This window comes from Morone saxatilis, unplaced genomic scaffold (assembly GCF_004916995.1).
Source record: "Morone saxatilis isolate NCDOM2014 unplaced genomic scaffold, NCSU_SB_2.0 Contig7, whole genome shotgun sequence".
NCBI classification, from domain to species: Eukaryota; Metazoa; Chordata; class Actinopteri; family Moronidae; genus Morone; species Morone saxatilis.
In genome coordinates this window covers 19930920-19943561 of record NW_023340246.1, presented here as the reverse complement: position 1 = coordinate 19943561, position 12642 = coordinate 19930920, and the positions used below count along the sequence as shown (strand labels likewise).

Sequence of the window (12642 nt, the reverse complement as noted above, 5' to 3'; positions counted from 1 at the left end):
CTAGCCAGAAGCTAAGCTAGCACTCTTTAGCTCCAACAGAGAGATGTATTAAAGTTATCCTGACGCTGTTCAGCAGCTTAAAGAAACACTTGTTTAAAGCTGTGGTTAAACATTTAAAAACCTAAAAAGGGAGACTGTCCTTCCCAGAAAACTGACAGCATCATCTGTTCCAGGAAATACCACCCAAGAAATATGAGCTTAGATTCAAGTGAAATGATACTCTTGTCTGTCGGGGAGGTTTTAGATTTGGTCTACAAGAAGCCCAAAATCAAAGCTGTGAAAGCTGAAATTTTACTTCCTGTGTGAAAATCTTGGCCTTTTATTTTGCAGGCAGTTATTAGCTCTAGTCTTTCTTTCTGTGGTTCTCTCTGGTTTAACAAAGTTACCATGTGTTTTTTTTTTTGTTACAAGCTGCTTTGCTTTCTTTAATACGACTTTAAATCAGTCCCTCCAGGAAGCTGTAATTGCAACAGTTACTGCAAATTATGCAACTGATCCCTGTGAATTCTGCACTACCTTCAGATTATGTCCAATCACCCCAACTTTTAAGTAAATTTGACCTATCATTATAGGTTGCCTTTGCTTAAAAATGCCTAAAAACATTGCAAAATGGATTGTAATTTTTGAATCCCTCCCAAAAAAGGTCCCAAAATCAAGGAGGGACTGTTTAATTGATGTCTGTGTGGTGGCTAAATAGTGCTAGTTTAGCTACTGGTTAGCTTTAGTTAACTTCTATGACTCTCAATAAATAAGTTTCTGATTGATAATAATAAATAAATGATGATGTTGATCTATGTAACATATCAGACAATATAGCTGTTCCTTTCGTTGCTGAGTGAGTTCAGTTTTGGGTGGTGGGTGGTGCTGAACTTGCTGCTCCCTCCTGGACTTCCAGCTTGCAGTGAGGGGTACTTGTCTGGGGCAGAGATGTGGATCTTGCTGACACATAACAGCAGCAGCAGCAGCAGCAGCAGCAGCAGCAGCAGCAGCAGATTCGGCCTCATCAGCAGAGAGATCAGATGTATCGATAAAGCTCCCAAAGACTGAACCGTACAGCTTCACTTCACTTAGGCGAGCATTTAGAAAACCCCTCAGCAGTCAAGTCAGCAACAGGACTGAGGACTGAGTGACTAAAAAAAACCCAACAGCAATGACACATCTCATCCTCTCAGACATACAGCAGGGCTGCACCTACAATAACTAACCTCTCACTGCTCACAGGCTGACATAAATACATCCACGTGTATCACAAAACCAGCAAAACGTACATTAATTTATGCTGTTCTGTCAATATAATTAACATTTTTGGAGGAAAACACCTGAACAACGTTTCCCTCCCAGTAGGGTCCTTATCAGGTCTTATATTAACTGATTATCTACAAATAGTCTATAAAGGCTCCATGATGGAATGATCAATTAGCTGATCAACAGAAAACTAATCCACTATTTGTATTACTGAATAATCGTTTAAGCGTGAAAAGCCAAAGATTTAATAATTCCACCATCTTTTACTTTTTTCTGACATTTTACAGTTCTATCTTAAGCTGCAGCCCTACATCCAACTGACCCAGGGTGATAAACACCTCAACACTTCAAAATTAAAAGAATATCATCAACAAAAGTACATGAAGGGGGCAATAATCTCAATAAAAATCCTTAAAAACCAAAATTTAAATGACAAAAACATTTAAACAGATTTGATTTATGAATGTCCTCACATGCACGTCATATTTTTTTGTTAACATACACTAACGTTCATGGATTTTAAGGTCAAGACTATGGACAACTTTCAACAAGATCCTTCTGTTTTCCCTACATGGCCACTGATTTGAAGACATACGTTATTTCAGCTTTACAGTTGAAAAACATCCCTGATCACCTGCTAACCAACATTACAGCAGCTAATTTCATGCTTCACGCAGAAACAGACTACATGGAGTGAGTGTGACCAAAACAATGGCAGCACAGCTATATAAAGACAGCAGCCCCTCGGATGTAGCTTTCTCCCTGCGGTGCCACTAAAGCGGCGTGAAACGTCCCGTTGTGTGTTTGTCATAAGACACATGGGACGCATCAAAGAGTGCAGACAGTATGTCAGCTCACGTGTACCTCCCTAGTCCAAAACATAAATGGCCGAGTAATTAGGATTAAACAGAGCTATATAAGACTGTAAAGATGAATAAACTCCGCCTATTTTATGTCCTTCTTTTACTTCGAGTTTGTCTTCCGGTGGGGACGAAGGTGACGTGGCTCATATTTAAAGCTGAAATCTGCAACTTCACACAGGTTTGTCGCCCTGTGCAGCTACAAGAAGCTACTTGTGTTCGAAGTACAGCAAGTACGTAGGACTGAAAATCTGTAAATAAAAATGGGAAAGCTTGCCAGAGAAAGCTAGTGTCACATTCCTCGGGAAGAAGGCGACAAGTACACAAGTCCCCGACGGCTGTTGCCAACAGCTAACTGTGCTGTTAGCGCTGAACAAGCCTCTTGTTGAGACACATATTCCTTTTTAACTCTTAACTCAGTTATCTGACACAATTCACTGTCACCAAAGATATTATATTATTTACCTGAAGCTAAAACATGTATGATTCAGAAAACAGAGCGTACAGAGCCACGGTCAGGTGGAATTTACTGCCGCTGCATAAAACATCTGCAAATATCTAAAGAATAATCGAACTGTGTGTAAATGAAGAGATAAAAGCAGAGAATGTTAAAGGTATTTGAATATATGTTATTGGAATTTATCACGTAAAAGCACAGAAAGATTGTTATTAAGAGTCTGATTTGTGTCAGACAATAGTCTATGGTTATTAAGAAGTATTATTTATTTGAATTAATGAGGAAAAATCGAGTTTATTATACATTTTTGAGACTGTTCTTCTTCCGTTTGTACTACTAAGCGTGTATAAACAAACAGGTAGGCTGCACAGTGTCTACAAGATGTTTCACTAGATCACAAGATCCCAAGATGATTTTCAGCTTCTGTGATAAGCCGTTATCTCTCCAACAGACACCTGGCTGATAAGAGGTTTTTTATGCAACTGCAAAGCCTCGGCAGTACGACATCCCAGTGCGCACCAGTGGGCCGTACTCACCCACAGACTGGTTTGTGTTGGTGGTGAGGTCCCGGGCGCAGACGGCGGTGCCGGGGTCACAGCCGGTCAGCGGTGAGGACTCACAGAGCTTCAGCGTGTAGCTCACTTTATTATCCCGGTCTATAGCCTCCCATTTATAACTGCAACACAAAGGGATAGAAGCACAGGAGGTAAAGAAGAGGATGGATCAAACATAGACCCACATTAGGTCTCAGCCCTGCAGCATCCGATCAATATCAGTTTATTTTCTGATCGGCGGTCTACAGCGGGGACAGTGAAACTTATGATTAGTACATTAATTACACAAGTTAGTTTAATCTTAAAACGTCTTGAAGCTTTTCTTTTTCTTTTCATGTTGTAAAAAACTGAATATATTTAGGTTTTAGTGTTTAGTGTTGGTGAAGAAAAAACAACTTGTTTTTCTCACATTTTATAGATACATTGATTATTTAAGATAATAGCAAAGTTAATCAATAATGAGAATTAATTATTAGTTAGAGCATTTTTGTCTTTTATGTGTTTTTTGTTTTCCTGATCTAGACACTAAGATTGTGACTAAATGAGCGATCGTGCTATTGTTTTTATTATTATCATCATCATCATTATAGCTGTTATCACTCTCATCATCATCTTCATCATTATTATTATTATTAGTTCTACTGTTATAGTTGTTATTATTACTAATGTTACTGCAGCACATGTCTGTCTCTCTATTTATCTGCTTCCCTGGCACAAAAGGGCGAATAAATAACAACACAAAAGGCCAATAATGGGAAATTTATATTACTAGTAATTATCTGTGGTAGTTAAATTACAGACGATCAATTATTTTCAATGAACTTCACTAGAAAAAAGTTAATTGTGTTAAAATTTGAAGAGTCAGAACTGTTTGTTGTATAAAGTCAGTTAGATTTAGTAAGAACAGAGCTATAAAATATTACATCATCCATCTTTGCTCTCTGAATCTCAACCTTTATTACCATCAGGTGTACAAACTACAGGTTATAAACTTTATTTTCAAATACAAAAAAGATCTGTTTATCTGATCTGTATCGGCCACGAAGAAGCAGATAATTATCTGTTATTGTATCAGCTCAAAGAAAATCCACATATCGTGCATCCCTAGTTCATTCATTCATTCATTTAAATAACAGTTATAGTGTCTCTATTTTTATCTTTATTCTTTTTATTTTGATTCAGGTAACATTCATTAGAGTTGGAAACACTGGAAAACCTTTAATGCACATACAGTCCAAACAGCACTGAATTAAACTCCATTAATTGGAATTAAAGCTCATAAAACATCCTCTCTTTAAGTGAACAAGCCAGTGAAACCAATGCTGCCAAAACAAGGAAATGAAAGCCAGTGTGACTTTACAGGTCGAGTCACCTGGTAATCATTTCTACCTTTAATGCTGTGTCAATATTTGAAGAGCAGCAGCCTGGGACAGAGCTCAACACTGTTCAGTTTCTCATCCCTTTTTTAACTTCCATAAACATTGTGTGTCTTTAGTTTCAAGCTTCTTTTTAATTCAACAGTAAGTGAGCGTAGCTGGTTCAAACTTATGAGGCAGCACGTTTGGTTTATTGTCAAACTAATACATAATGTTAACTGTCTTGCACCGTTAATACGCTTACAAGGAGAACATATTGATTAATATAAAGTGTTGATATTATAACTGACACAAAAAGGTGATTCATTGTTTAATTATCTATTTTTAAACAGCTTATCTTCTTATAATAATGATGTGTGTGTGTGTGTGCGTGTGTGTGTGTGTGTGTGTGGAAATAAAAGCAAATAAATCATCAAATGACACAAATATTCTGAATTAAATTAAACGCAGGGTTTAAAATATGGGTTTATTAAAGACTGCTGTATGTTGTTTTGTATTGTGCCGTGGGTTTGAGCCCGGGGAAGGTGTGTTTGTTACCTGCAGAGGTCCCGGTACCACAGGCTGCCGCTGCCGTCCTCCTCCGCTCCGGACCGGACCGACAAACATCCCAGAACCGCCACAAACCACAGAACCGGCCTCACGGAGCCACGACGGTCGGGTTTCTTCTCGAACAACATTGTTTGCTATGGTCGGTACCGTCCGCAGAGCCCGACTACGACGACATGATACAGCACAGTCTCCTATCAGTAGGAAGTGAATGCACCACATGACAGGACGTCACATGACTCATGGTGACTGGTGCTGCGTTCACGGACTGTTGGGAAAACTACCTGCTTGGAAGGTTGTTTTTTGTGAAGAAGAAGAAGAAGAAGAAGAAGAATGAAGAAATTGGGGGAAATTGTTCTTTTCACTCTTTTTTTTATACCACACACACACACCACACACAGGTGAAATACACACTTCATGCACATGTGGACATGCAAAGGGGGAGAGATTTGGGTGGAGGTGATGGGTGCTGCCGGCGTTACATGCGCCCCGATGAGCAGGTTTCGGGGTTAGGTTGCTTGCTCAAGGGGCACCTCGGGCAGTGCACAGGAGGTGAAACTGGCACCTTCTCCAGCTACCATCCACACTTCGGTCTGTGGGGCTTGAACCGGCAACCCTCCGGTTCCCAAGCCAAGTCCCTACACACTGAGCTACTGTCGCCCCAAAACTAAAGACATATTCTTAAGGTGGCATGGAGATATATATATTTTTTGGGGGGTTTTTAGTGATAGATAGACAGGACCCAGCTCATAGTATAGTGGTTCCCAACCTGAGGTTCTGGACTTCCCCTAAACGGGTCGCCATAGCTTCAGAGAGGGTCGTGAGGCCTTCTTGAGTTTAATAGGTGTAAGAAAACTTTAAAAATATGTAAAATATAACACAGTAGGCGTATATCTCAACATTATATTCATTCCTGTGAGGAATAGTTTATATTTTTATTTTAAAATTTAGATTTATTTATTTTAATTTATACTCTTTGAAGACCAGAACACAAGCTGTATTTACAGAACCTTCACTCTCTGATCAACAGCCTTGTCCAAAAGTAGGGCAAGCGGAAAACACTTTATTTGTCACCAAAAAAAAGAAGCCTATTAAGAAGATTTGACAGATAATTGCATAAAAATATCAGGAAAACTCATCTCTGATCAATATTCACAGGAAACACATTTACTTGGAAAAGCCCCCATGTAAAGATATAATATAATAAACTAAAACTTATATTATAACTAAAATAACATTACACTACTGTGGCACATTAGTATAAGCATCCAGTATGAATATCTCAAGGTGGCATTAGAAATTAATACATTATTTTATCTTCAAATCTTCAGACATTTCACCAAAAACATGTCTTTTTTTTTCATTAAACTTAGTGGCATCTCTTTGTATTTCTATTTGTACCCCACTGAAAAGATTAAATGTACATTTTCTATAAGCATTTATATGTCTACTGTCTATTTGGGACTTGAATGCAGCATTAGTGATGACAAGAACAGAGCTTCATTCACCAACTAAAAGAACAAGTATGCAGTTTTTCTCTACTGTATGTGCAGTGGTACCTGAACACAGCATTCTTTATGACACATATCCAGGGACTTTTTAAAACAAAGACTTTTAGCCTTACAGACAGATTGTGTTCTTTATACACCACTAACCATTCAGCCCATGTAACCATAACATTAACCACCTATAACATCATTTAATCAGCAGAGTTTGTTAACCTTCAGTCCTCAGTGTGGGAGAAAGCTGCAGCTGCTCCTGAGAGTTCCAGCTCAGGGCAAAAAAATACGCCTGTATATTAAATAAGAGCCTTCACTTGTTCAGGTGTCATATTGCGCCCTCTAGTGGCCATAAAAACCCCTCACTCAACTGTTGAACAGTTGAATTATGATCTATTTTCCATCAGTTATAGTCTCTATAGTTTGTATTCTTTCTTTATTCAGGAATCTGGACGTGTTTGCTCTTCCTACACTCTTCTCTACATACATTAATCTTTAGAAGTCACACAGAAAAGCTCCTTTTAAAAGTATTGTTTGGATATTTTTGATGGTAAAGTTGTAAAAGTACATCGGGGAAGAACTCTGTGGTAAAGGACCCTCTGTACATAATGTGTCATGTGATTATAAACTAATGAAAACATACCTCTGAATAATATATATTTAATTTCTGCCAATAAATCCTCATAAATGTTACACAAACAACAAATGTTAAATCACTCATGCAGAATGTCCCATGTCAGAATAATATGGGTTATAGTGGTTTACATTATATTGATGCATTAATGTGTCCATCTATGATTACATCATAATTTATTTGTTGATTACATTTTATTTATTGATTAGAGTCTATAAAGTGAAAATATTTGCCTCTGAATTGTAGTAGTAGACCAGAACAGTAGTAGACCTACTTCTCTACTCTGACCCTTTGTACCGCAGTGCCCTCTACAGGTCTGTTTTTTGCCCTCTAGAGGTCTTTTTTTCCCCTCTAGAGGTCTTTTTTTGCCCTCTACAGGTCAGAATGAAGCTAAAAGGTGATTTATAAGTGGGAAGTGACGACACCTGTTGAGATGCCTGATGATAAATGTGTGATCAGATCTCAATCAGACAGCCAACAGAAGCTGAAAATGTGTTGTTTTGCAGTGATGTGGCTTCTGATCTTCATCTGCACGTCGACAGGTAAAGACTGAAGTATTCAGACTACAGATATTCAGCTAAATAATTAAGATTATTTTCTCTTTCTGTTGATTTAGTTTGCGCTGTACCCATAAATCGAACCCACGAGAACAGTCATTCCCCAGGTTGGTGTTCACTGGATTTACTTTTTACATTTGCTACAATATAAAGGATTATTTATGAGGAGATGTTACTTTAGTACATGCTGATTATGCAAAAATAATTACTTTTACTGTCTAAAATTAACTGGATTTCTCTGTTTTAGTTGATGTCGTTGCCTTAAATGACACCCAGAATGTGATTAGTCCTGTTCCAGGTTGGTGCTAGTTGGTTCTTAAGAATTTCTTGTGTTTAAAACAATATGATTTTAAATTCTGAGATTTCTGCAGGTACAGTTGTTTCAGTAGTTGATCTGCCAGAGCAAGTCAGTTCAGAGACCTTAGTAGGTAAAGTTACACTTTTAAATATACAAAAATTAACCTTGTTTTAATATAAATACAATGCCCACTGACTTATTTTCATCATCTGACTACTTCAAGATGACATGACTGTCCAAGAGGGAGACATTTTGATGCCGGTGAGATGGATAACTTCTTCTTTAAATTATTTTCCAGGACCTTTCCAGGCATTTTTCTTGACAATACAGGAGAGCACTTGCTTACAAATGGTCATATAAGCTGCATTTCCAGGCAAATTGAACACTAATTTGGTGCAAATCCAGTAGAATTTATTTTATTTTATTTTACAGAAACGTGTTCATTGTTTTAATTATTAAATATTCATAATTAATTTTAAACTAATTAACATCACTGCATGTGTTTCAACCACAGCAACATAAATTTGATCATTAATAGGTTGTATTCATGTAGAATTTTGCTCACAGCTCTGGAAAAAATGGACACAATGCCAAAAAGATAATTGCAAGTCAGATCCAGTTTGCATCTGATGAACCCACTTTGAGGTTTTTATAACCTATTTTAGGAAACGTCACTTCACCAAAATTAAGATAAAACTTGCTTGATATAAAACATTTGGCTTTTTGAGTATATACTTGTACTTTATAATATATAATTGCAAAATTTATCATTTTCAGTTGCTGGTTTTGTAAGAAACTGATCAAATCGTGGTGATAATGCTTTAATGTTTTCTGCTGCCTGAACTCACAGGAGGACAGGAATGCTGTGCAGACCCTGTGGTCAGACGCTGTCGTACCTTTCGCCATCAGTGCTGAACTGGGTGGGTTGTTGTGGTTCTAACCGGTGAAGACTTTTGGCTGCTAGAGTGTAGATAATGACACCGTGTCTGTTTTCCTTCTAACAGCTTATCAAGAGTCAAACATCTTCGCTGCCTTCAAGATGATATCAGATTTCACGTGCATTCGCTTCCGAAGGCACACTACAGAGTTTAACTACCTGAAGTTAATAGATGGCAATGGGTGAGAAATGTTGTTTCTATCCATGCAAAGAGTTTTTATTTGCTTGGCTGCTACAAATGAGAATAAATCATCTTTTTATCATAAAGAGCACTTTTAGTGTTTTCAGTCACATGTTGCACATAATGTAAATTATCATTAACAATCTTTTTTAAAATGGTTATATTTTATAATAACAATCAACTCCAGTAATGTAAGAAAACAACCAAACAAATTCAAGTAAGATTATTTTACTCAAGACACTTAAGTCCAGACAATATCCAAGTACATAAGGCTTGTATGCCACAACACAGGCAAGGAGCAAGGCCACAAAGAGCCTTAAAAGTAATCAATAATCAAGGTAAAATCCATTCTTTCTAAGAAGTAAGGACAGTAAGAGGCTAAAACTATTTATTTTATAATTGTCTTCATCCAATTAAAAGCCACTTACTTTTTATTATTTGAATTGTTTTAAAAAAATCAACCTGGAACTCATATTCAGATATAGTTGGTTGACCACGGTTGATATCACTGCTGTTTAAATTTTTATAGGAATTATTTCTCCATGTCTCTCAACTGCTGATGGTATGAAAATCTGCTGTTTAATTATCTCCATGTTGGGGTGGAGGCAGAAATCTGTAAATAAACCAGGACTAACTGCACGGTTTAATAGACTTTTTCTTTCTCTCTCCAGCTGTGCGTCCTTCATTGGCTGTCAAGGAGGACCCCAGCCGTTGTATTACTCTCGGACCTGCAGTGTGGGGAACCTCTGCCATGAGCTCATTCACGCTCTGGGGCTGCATCATGAACACACCCGCCAGGACCGGAATCAATACGTCAATGTGCAGTGGCAGAACATCATACCAGGTAAACGCCTCAGCCAACGTTAGTTTTAACTGTGGTTCTCTGTATGAAAAACACGAGCTGGGACCAAATAGTTTGTACAATCTGCAATATTCAAAGCTGAATTTATCTTTTGTTGATCCACTGGGGAAGAAGACACAAAGTCCCAATCACTGTATTATCTTAATGTCTGCTACTGTGGAATTATTTAAATTCACCTCTTTTGAGTTACATCAAAAAATATTCAAAGAAACAGAATAATGTTGTTAACTGTGTTGGATCATAATCTCTGCCTTGCTTTGTCCCTTACTAATCTTTATACTGTCACAAATATCTTTATAAATGGGGCTCAGCAGGTGGTCTGCTAAGCTCCCCTGGCCCAAGGACACACAGTGGGTCACATGTTCATGATTAAGGGATGAAACGGTACAAAGAAACAAAGAATTAACTGTGTGAAGATAACAACAGATGAAGGAAAATAATTGTGAAAGGTAAAAGAAGCAAAGTGAAACAGAAACAAGTAAGGAACAAACATTCAAAATCCCATTTACATTTTAATAATGTCCGCTAATAAAAAATGGCTTATAACGGAGCATTTCTCAACAGTGAATAACGTTGCTCACTCCATGCGTTTAGATAAGACGGTAATTTGTGAAAACTTATTTTTTAACAAACACCATTTCCCATAAGCCCTTGATGTTTATGGGTTTAAGTCCATAAACAAGTCGAAGGGTTGTGGTTAGTTCAGGTAGTTAGACAGCAGAGATTCAACCATAACGTTCAGAAAAAGACTAAAAGAAGAGGTTCTTTTATGAATGTGAATGAAACCAAGTTACAATGCTTGGAAAGACTTCAACTTCTGTAGTGGATACAGATTTGTCTTTAGATTACAGAAAGTAAACCCTTTTTCAGTGACTGATTAAAGAAGTTACAGAAGCTAATGGAATAGAGGCTAGCCGGGGTGTGAAGTCTTGACTTTTCCTCCACAATGAAATAACAAATAACTTAACTTAGCCTTCACGTGACACTGTACACACTTAATTTTCCATGCTATTGGTATGTATGAAACATTTGGACACAGCTACTGTACTTTCAACTTGACTTGAAAAGAAAATCATTTGGAACACTTTGTGTTTTTTAAAGGGGCAAAAATAAACTTCGTGGTGAAATCAGGGAATACTCTGAACCTGCCGTACGACCTTAACTCCATAATGCACTACGGAAAGTAAGTCCTGACCCATCCTCATTTCTGTGGACGGTTTGAATGACGGCAGGTGGAGATGCTCCAGGAGACTAACGTAGCTCAGTCACCTGCATACAAATGTATCTTTTTATAAATCTTGGGATCTTTACATTGTAATAATACAAACAAAATATAAATAGTCTGCTTGGACCAATAATGTCTTTTAAATCCTTTTTAAAAAGTCATGTTCTGGTGTTGCAGGTTTTTTTTCAGTGTAAATGGAAATGCGACGATGTTGCCCAGGTACAGCACAGAGCAGATGGGTCAGCGAACACATCTCAGCCCTCTGGATATACAGAAACTGAACAAACTCTACCACTGTGGTAACAACCTCTACACTACCGTTTCACATAACTCTGTTCTAATGTATGACCAACAATCAAATACATATTTAACAAAGTGACTGACGCATTTCTTTTTTCAGATCAGCGTAGCACATGGCATTGAGCGGGCTCGCTGTTGGTTAATCTGTGTTTGCTGTGAGATTTAATAAAAATTTAAAAAATCCTATTCTGTGTTTTATTTTTTGAGCTATACCGTCCAACCAAATACATCAACTTAATCCCTGATAGCTGAAAGGTCTGTAACACCCAAAGGTAGAAACGTTCTACTCTGAGCAGAGGTTGAGCAAAAAAAAAAAAAACTGTAGCAGGTCTCGACCAATTTGTGAAGTTAATAATTTAGGCACTTGCCACAAATTTTTAACTATAGCCACTTTAAAGTGCCTAAATTACTTATTTTTTTATATTTTCATTGGTAGAGGTAAAACTTTAAAGTGGCTATAATTTAATAATAATTATATAAATAAATAATTAATATAACTCTATATACCTATAAAAAAAAAAGAGTTTGGAGGTTTATAATAAAAATTATTAAAATCAATTTTTTTTTAAAACCTCTACCAACTTTTTGGGTTAAAATACCAATTTCATTATGTTAACATATATGTTCCTTCAGTTTAGTTTACAATGTTGAGTGAGAGAGGCGTTGATTATTATTTAAGATATGATATAAGGGGCACAGTGAAGACCTGAACACAAGCCTTCATTAAAAACGCCTCATCCTGCATTAGAAAAGTACACTCTTAAAACAACCAAAGAGCTAATAGAACAAAGAAGAAAACCCTCAATGTATCTTAGTATTTATGATTGTTAGAAATACAGACAGAATTTTTGTTTTACACAAGCTTTCTGCAGTTGTTCCCTATCTGGGTTATTTTTGCAGTTTCAGTTATGTGCTGTTATTGTTATGCATTACATATACATAAAAATTAAATATCCATGAAATATGTCACTTAAATAAAAAAAGGGTTGGGAACCATTGTTGTGTACACTCAGTAGCCACTTTATGGAGCACCTGTGCAGTCTAATGCCATCCAATACAACTATTCTGCCATAAAGTGCACTTTTATGATACCTATGATGTTTTATCATTT

At 37.0% G+C, this 12642-nt stretch overlaps 2 protein-coding genes across 4 annotated transcripts in view; one reads left to right on the top strand and one right to left on the bottom strand.

Annotated features, from left to right (window-relative positions):
- Positions 1-5255, bottom strand: part of igf2r (insulin-like growth factor 2 receptor) — a 45901-nt gene extending 40646 nt beyond the window's left edge. For both annotated transcript variants that reach the window (XM_035679148.1, XM_035679149.1), the window contains exons 1-2: positions 5030-5255; positions 3099-3238 (exon numbers count right to left, since the gene is read on the bottom strand). In XM_035679148.1, coding sequence (XP_035535041.1) covers positions 3099-3238; positions 5030-5169 — 280 coding nt within the window. In that variant the 5' untranslated portion in view covers positions 5170-5255. The remainder of the gene's footprint in view (positions 1-3098; positions 3239-5029) is intronic.
- Positions 5256-7594: 2339 nt separating this feature from the next.
- On the top strand, positions 7595-11715 carry LOC118340879 (high choriolytic enzyme 1-like). 2 transcript variants are annotated; one of them, XM_035679033.1, is made up of 11 exons: positions 7595-7713; positions 7788-7835; positions 7976-8026; positions 8100-8156; positions 8250-8287; positions 8877-8946; positions 9031-9145; positions 9816-9988; positions 11108-11189; positions 11409-11530; positions 11632-11715. In XM_035679033.1, exons 1-11 carry the CDS (start codon positions 7605-7607, stop codon positions 11652-11654), a joined length of 888 nt encoding a protein of 295 aa, XP_035534926.1. In that variant the 5' UTR covers positions 7595-7604; the 3' UTR covers positions 11655-11715. The 2 variants fall into 2 exon arrangements, with proteins under 2 accessions (XP_035534926.1, XP_035534927.1); XM_035679034.1 differs by lacking the exon at positions 7788-7835 and having other exon boundaries at positions 7600-7713; positions 8016-8026.
- Positions 11716-12642: the final 927 nt, after the last annotated feature.

Excerpts from the sequence above, each read along its gene's own strand:
- LOC118340879 (XM_035679033.1), top strand. The coding sequence starts at position 7,605 with ATGCCTGATGATAAATGTGTGATCAGATCTCAATCAGACAGCCAACAG. Across the intron at positions 8,157-8,249 it reads CAGTTCAGAGACCTTAGTAG|ATGACATGACTGTCCAAGAG; the intron begins GTAAAGTTACAC and ends GACTACTTCAAG. Across the intron at positions 11,531-11,631 it reads GAACAAACTCTACCACTGTG|ATCAGCGTAGCACATGGCAT; the intron begins GTAACAACCTCT and ends TTCTTTTTTCAG.